Genomic DNA, 7,638 nt, shown 5'->3' on the forward strand with positions numbered 1-7,638 from the left:
GTTATGTAACTATACTCACGTTCCGATGCACACGAGTTTGAAAATATTAAAGGCAGAGGAGGAGCCTGAGATTGATGCAACATCGTATCGAAGCACTATAGGATGCTTAAGGTATCTTCTTCATACACGACCGGACTTGGCGTTTTCGGTTGGTGTATTAAGCAGATATATGAAATGTCCAAGAGAGAGTCATGGAGAAGCAGTGAAGCATCTACTACGATAGATAAAGGGCACTACACAGCATGGTCTCTTCTTCAAACGGGATGGAACAACGGAGATTACAGGTTACAGTGACAGCAGCCATAACATAGACGTTGATGATGGAAGAAGCACTACAGGGTTTATGTTATACCTAGGAACATCGCCGATCACGTGGACATCGTGCAAGCAACCCATGGTGGCACTCTCTTCATGTGAGGCGGAGTTCATGGGAGCTACAGAAGCTGCAAAACAAGCAATATGGTTAAAAGAGTTGATGGTCGAGATCATGAACAAAGAAGACAAGAAGGCCGTGTTGAAGATTGACAACAAGTCAGCGATAGCCCTCACCAAGAACCCGGTGTTTCACGGTAGAAGCAAACACATACTATCGAAGTACCATTTCATTAGAGAATGTGTGGAGTTCAACTTGATCGAAGTTAAACATGTACATGGAGTAGAGCAGAAGGCAGACATACTCACTAAACCATTGGCGAGGATCAAGTTCGAAGCAATGCGCAAGTTCATCGGAGTTCAGAAGATCAATATACCTAAGATTCAAGTTGGAATTAAGGGGGAGAATTGTGGATAATTCCAATTAACTTGAGGAGCACGTTTACTCACTAAAGTGAAGTTTGATGGGTTAATAAAAAAAGAAAACATATCGAGCTTAGGAATGTTTCCATATTATTATTAGGAAAAGATGTAGCTTCGTCCTATATAAAGAGTTCTCATGGAGAGATGTTCCATCAAGAAAAACACATTGAGAGATTTAGTTTTGAGAGAGTTTCTAAATCTAATAAAAAGAGAAGTTCTTATAATCTTTGTGTTTGTGCAACTTTAATATAATTGGTATGCATTGAAACAGGTCTGGTCCTTGCTTTTATTTTTTGGTCAAACCGATATTTTATAGATAGATTACTCATATTTGAAGGAGAGATTGTTCAATGGAGATAACAACAGAGGCAACATGGCCAAAAGAACCGCTGATGCAGAGACTGAGCGGAGAAAATACAGTAATTGGATAAAGACAACAATAACACTTAAGCAACTAAAACAATTGAAGCCATCGAGGTGTTGATGGTGATTCTTAAATATCACAGAGCAAATGATAGAATGCAATAGAAACAAAGACACAAGAAAAAATTAGCTACTTTTATATTTTGAATTCTTAAATTTTGGAATGAATCAAATCTAGCCAAATCGAGTCTTAATCTATGACCAATTTTAGTTAACAGTCGACCGTTCTACCATTAAGCTACTGAGGAATATTTGAAGATTAGATCTTAAGCCACGAACAAATTTAGATCATATATTGTTAACAAAAAGTGAAGCAGTTTAGTTATATGCTCTTTTTCGGAAGAAATCTATTTAAAAGGAGAGTTTGATTTCACAATTAGAGATGTCAAACTGGGTACTGGCCCGCGGGTCTGGTCCATAAGGGTTTGGTGCGGGGCTGGTTTGGGTCTAGGAATTCTTGACCCGCAAAAAGCGGGTTTTGCCGGATGGGGCTTGCACGGTACCGGGTTTAAAGCGGGATGGCCCGTAACAACCGCGGGAAGGCCCAGATGAACCGCTAGACGCTTCAGTTGCTTTCGTCACCTGAAAACAAAACGAAAGAGAGAGTGGGACGAGATGGAGCTCCGACGAGGCCGTGGGAAGAGATGACTATGATGGCCATGGGAAGAGATGGAGCTCCGACGATGACCGTTCGATGTCCGACAGGCGACAATGCTTCTGGTGACCACATCGTGTTCAATCTGCAGCAGAGGAGCTTCTCTTCCTTTTCGTTCCACCAAAAGGTATAAAATTTCTTTCTCTCATGAATTCTAGACTTTATCTTTTGATTACAATCTCTGCATGTGTACTTCGTAAATGATAAAATGGTCCACTGAATGATATTAAGTCATTGTTCTTGCTGTGAGCGTGATTGTGCTTAGCTTAGCTTCGGTTTTAATCGATTTTAATTGATGTTTAGTTCATGTTTTTTTTTATTGTGGCTTGATGTTTAAAACTGTATGAGCTGTTCTATTAGAAACTTTTATGGTTTTATTGTTAATTGTTACTTGTCTGTTTGAAAAGGCGATTAGTATGTGAATGTGAGTGTGATTGTGTTTTAAAAGACTACTGATGCGTTTACAAACTTAGTAACACTAGGAGCCAAATCCAAGCTTATGTCTTTGATGGTAAGTGTAAACAACATTGATTTAGAAAGTGATGAATATGTTATTGAAAGTGAGTTTTGTTTTTTTATTTCAGTGATCAGAGCAACTGTCCCTAAGCTGCTTCTTGATTATGTCTTCTCTGCTTCATCAAGCCACCACCGGTGCTTCTCTGCATTATCAAGCCACCACCGGAGCTTCTCTGCTTCATCAAGCCACCACCGGTGCTTCTCTGCATTATCAAGCCACCACCGGAGCTTCTCTGCTTCATCAAGCCTCCACCGGAGCTTCTCTGATGCAACGGATCCAAGTCCAGAACCTCCTGAAGCAAAAATTAACTGAGAGGAAATTTGTTGAGAGGCTTGTCCCATCTTCATCAGCTTTTTCTTTGCTGTAAGATTAGTTTGATCTCACTTGACTCTCATCATTGTTTTTCTGTGCGTTCAATGATTGGTGCTTTTGTCTACATACAGATCAGGAACATGGCTGAGAAAGTACCGTCATTTAAAATCGGTGGAACTCTTTGGTTTACTGATCTAACCACTGCAGATACTACATATATCTTGCCACTTCTCACCGCCATCACTTTCATAATTATGGTGGAGGTAGTAGGAGCTCTTTACAGGTCCTTATCTTCAGACCTAATATATATTGAAAGCAAGTCTTGTATTGTTTTTCTGTCTCTAGTCGAACATGCAGGAAGGTATGGAAGGGAATCCAGTAGCTGGAACTATGAAGAAATTCTCAAGAATCATTGCCTTTCTCTCTCTTCCAATTCTGATGGGCATTGAAAAGGTAACATGAAAGAGATTTTGCTATTATCAAGTCAGCAACAAGACTAAGCTATATGTAGTTACAGGCTTGTCAACTAATCTATATATGCATATAAAAATGATACATATCAGCTGAAAGACTAATCTCCATAGCTACACGTACACGTATTGTTTCTTCATGGTATTGTGCTTGATAATCAAATTGTTCTTGATAATCAAATTGTCCTAAACACGTATACGTACACGCATTGTGCTTGATAATTAAAATAGCCCTTCATGGTATTGTACTTCATGGTATACGTATACGTACACACAATAAAAAAAATTGTCTTAAGTGAATGAAATAGACTTTGCTATGACCAAGTCATTCTTGTTTGGTGTTTGTTCCTGCAGAAACTAATTCTTGTTTATGTTTGTTCGTGCAGGAAGAGGTAGACAGTGTAATATCCGATATCCCGCGGGATGGCCCGCGAAGGCCTACAAAGAATGCGGTATGGGATTGGGCAGCCTACAGGCCCGCCGTGTCCCGCCCGAAGACAAACCCGCAGCGGTCCGGGACAGGACGGGAGAACCCAATTGACATCTCTATCCACAATGTAGGTGTTCAAAAAAAAAAAATTCCACAATGTCTTTGTTGTGCCATCTTTATATTCTACTAGATATGAACCCGTGCGTTGTAACAGGTTTTGTTTGATATTTTAATTTAATAAAGAAATAAAAGTAAGAAATCATTTTATTATACTTTTAGGATTGTTTTTGCATAGTAATGTCAAAAAGGTTGATTCGTCCCATACCGCCCCGTACTGCAGCGGGACACGGCGGGTCAGGCCCGCGTGGGCTGTGGTCTTCAAAATGGTTGACCAAACCTGTACCGCAAAACATGTAGGCCTTTGCGGATCAGCCCGCGGGACATAGAATTACAAACGGACATATGGCTCATGAACGCTTCAAGACATGATTCAAGACTGCATCAGTAAGTAAGTTTAGTCAATGATTGAACTTACACTTGTTAGTTGAAGATTTTGTTGGATCAAAACACTTGTTTATTTACTTTTGTTAGACTCCAAACATTTTAAAAATAAACAATATTAGTTGCTGAATCCAAATATTATAACTCATAAGTTCATAACAAATGATTTAGTTTTCAGAATCCAAAATTAAATAAAACCAACACCAAATCAAAGATGCTAATTCCAAAAGTAAATAAAAAGAAAACACCAATCACACTTCTTGTTCTTCATCTTTATCACCAACAAGCGACAAAAATATGAAGATTTATCTTCTTCACCATCAACTTTATCTTCTGCAAATAAGAATAATAGAAGTCAGTTAAAAGATATATTGAAACCTAAAACTCCAAAATGTATGATAATGTGAACAAATACATATAGGCAAAACTATGAAGAACCCATTGTGGGAACTATATCTTCTTCTTCGGTGGAAAGTGAGTTTTCAAATTTCTTATGATGACTCGAAGAAGCTCCACCGGTGCAGATCGAAGGCGCTTGGGAGACCGGAAGCATCATAGACCCTGAAACCACCATCACCGGAGCTATATCACGTCGAATCGTCTTCTCTCTCTCTCTCTCTCTCTCTATGTTTTAGGTGAAATCAGAAATGGGGACTTAGGGTTGCGGGTCTTCAAAATCCTGCAGGTTAACCTGTAGCCCCCGCATTTGACCCGTCCCGTTTTGAACCCGTCCCGCTTTCGGCCCGTCCCGCTTTCGATCAGTCCTGTTTTCGACCCATCCCGCTTTGAACCCGTCCCGCGAGGCCCGTAATTTTGTGGGCTTACCAAATGGAGGCCCATTCCCGCCCCACAACAAGCTTTTACGGGCCAGGTCCGCGGTCCAGATCCTTGATTGCCATCCCTATTTTTGCGTATGTTGTGTGAGATTTATTTTATAATTAGGAACTCTTTTTTACACATAAATTCTAATTAATATTTGTATTTTATAATCATGGTGCATAGGTGAATTTTTATCAACTTTCTACTTAGTGCTAGAAAAAACACTCATACCTATAATTTTAGACCCAACCCCCCGAATTAAGAATTAGAATGAAAAAAATTAAAAGTTAAATAGGGCCATTAGAGTCAATGACAACATCATACACTTTCTTATGTAATAATTTAATATTTTATTAAACTTATCCGATGCTTAATAATTTTCTTAATTCATTATTTCTTAATGACCATAACAAAATTATAATTAAAATGAAGTAGAAAATATAACATAGTAAAAACAAAAAAAAAACGTAATAAGATGGCGATGAAACTTTATTTTTTTTTGATAAAATGCATATAAAAATCACTTCCGTGACAATAATAATAATCTATTTCTTATGACCAAATATGAAAATATATATCAAACATGTGTATGATTTTCATATGACCAAACACATATAAATAGCAATCATGTTGACATCCTAATTTTTGATTTTTGTAAATTAAATAGTTTTAACATCATACTTGTCATCGAATTCTTTTTTTTTTAATTATTATTAAATAATTTTAAATTTAGTTTTTGTTTGGAAAAGGGCTCCTTTTTATTTATAATCAAATATATATATATCAAATACTCTTTTACATCTTTTGTTTAAGATTTTAGGAAAGGAAAATTACTATCATATAACATCTTACAATTACCTTCTGTTTAAAAATTTAGAAAAATTAATTTGTTATCAAATAATGATTTCTAGTTACTATTAAATAAGTTTTAAAAATACTATTTATACAATTCTTATCTATACTAGTCTTAAACAGAGGGAGTAATTTTGATTATCATGTTCATCATCAAATTATCTCTTAAAAACATTACCAAATAATTAACTATTTACAATTTTATTTTGGTTAGAACTTAAAAATATGAAACAAATCTCTTTTGTTTATGATTTTTTAAAAATATATCAAATATTCTCTAACAGTTTTTTGGGTTTTAGTATAGGAAATTAATTAATATTAAATAATATTTTAAAATTAATTTTGTTTAGGATTTAGAAAAATAAAATTACTATCAAATAATTATTTCCAGTTAATGTTAACTATTTTTTAAAGTTGCTATTTTCAAAATTCGTTTTTTCAATATCACAAATATTTTAACAATTTTTCTTTGTTAATTAAATAATTTTTAGTATCATTTTTATCATTAAATTTTAAAAGTGAAAATTTCTATTAAATAGACTTTTACAATTATCTTTTGTAAGGATTCTTTTTAAAAAAAGAAAAAAAAAATCTTATTTGGTCAAGATTAGAAAAGGAAAAATTATTTTCACATAATGGCAGGTTTTTATTGATACATTAACAATCTAATTTTTTTATTGGTACATGTAACAATCATATCGAGTGAAATATTTTAAGTTATTTTGGTTTATAATTTTTTAGCACAAAATTACCTATGAAAAAAGAAAGTTAGTTATTTATAAGAAAAAAGAATATTGCTTTTACAATTTTATTGGAATTTTATTTTATTTAGAATTTTAAAAAAGGAAACTTACTTATTTTATAATTATTTTTTAAATATTTTTCATTAAAATGTTTTTTGTATGGGTAGGATACTATAGTTCGTCTTTGTTTATTTTTTTTTATAAATTTAATTCATTTTTAATAAAATTTTCTGTTTAACTGATTTAATATTTTGTCTTATACTACCAATACATATTTTTTATATTTTTCATATTCACACATACTCATATACGACAACATATCATAATTGAAAAAAATTGCGTTAGCATCATAAAATGTAATAATATTATAAAAAATTAAGTTGTATCAAGAAATGAAAAGAAAATACTCATGTAATATTTTATTTTGTGAAAATAATATGCGGAAGCTTAAACCTAAATATAGTTGTGAAATATTTGCAACTATTTTTTGGTGTATAATTTTTTAACATACAATTATCTATAAAAAGGAAAGTTTGTTATTTATAGTAAAATAATAGTAATACTTTTACAATTTTCTTTTGCTTAGGCTTTTAAAAAGGAAATATTACTTATTTTATAGTTACTTTAGTTTATGATTTTTATTAAATAATTTCTTGTACTTGTAGGATTTTATAATTCGTTTTTTTTATATTTGTTGTAGTTAATATTTTTCATTCACAATTTTTTGTTCTTTATTATCTTTAAAAACGAAATTTTATATTTTTTAAAACAAAAAAATCACTTTCAAATAACTTTTTACAATTATTTACTTTTTTAGGATTTAAAAAATAAAAATTACTATCCAATAATTTTAACAATATATAATTGTAAAAGACTATGTAATAGTAATTGTTCTTTTCCAAAAAATTAAAAAGAATCGTAAAAAGATATTTTGTAATAATAATTTTCATTTTCTAAATCTCTTTTAAATCCTAAGAAAATAGATCATATTTTTGACATATGTCATAATCTTAAAAAATGTATTGACACATATCACGATCATGTTAATTAGAAACTCTGAAGAAACAAGCTTTATATAATAAGATTTTTCCTTTTAACTATTTTTTATATTGTTTATGGTG

General features: G+C 32.8%; 1 protein-coding gene and 1 long non-coding RNA gene across 2 annotated transcripts; one reads left to right on the top strand and one right to left on the bottom strand.

Annotated features, from left to right (window-relative positions):
• The first annotated feature begins 1,644 nt into the window (after window positions 1-1,644).
• Window positions 1,645-3,840, top strand: LOC106310470. The gene is made up of 5 exons (XR_001263793.1): window positions 1,645-2,000; window positions 2,458-2,753; window positions 2,834-2,965; window positions 3,048-3,155; window positions 3,559-3,840. It is a non-coding gene; the product is annotated as an uncharacterized LOC106310470 (long non-coding RNA).
• On the bottom strand, window positions 2,470-2,965 carry LOC106310469. The gene is made up of 2 exons (XM_013747701.1): window positions 2,832-2,965; window positions 2,470-2,751 (listed from the first exon to the last, which is right to left on the bottom strand). The coding sequence occupies exons 1-2, from the start codon at window positions 2,950-2,952 to the stop codon at window positions 2,492-2,494; spliced, it is 381 nt and encodes a 126-aa protein (XP_013603155.1). The 5' UTR covers window positions 2,953-2,965; the 3' UTR covers window positions 2,470-2,491.
• Window positions 3,841-7,638: the final 3,798 nt, after the last annotated feature.

Source organism: Brassica oleracea, chromosome C8 (genome assembly GCF_000695525.1).
Source record: "Brassica oleracea var. oleracea cultivar TO1000 chromosome C8, BOL, whole genome shotgun sequence".
NCBI lineage: Eukaryota > Viridiplantae > Streptophyta > Magnoliopsida > Brassicales > Brassicaceae > Brassica > Brassica oleracea.

Bases quoted from the DNA above. Each gene is read 5' to 3' on its own strand.
- LOC106310469 (XM_013747701.1), bottom strand. From the start codon at position 2,952: ATGAAAGTGATGGCGGTGAGAAGTGGCAAGATATATGTAGTATCTGCA. The intron at 2,752-2,831 runs GTATGTAGACAA...CTAATCTTACAG, and splicing joins CTCAGCCATGTTCCTGATCT to CAAAGAAAAAGCTGATGAAG.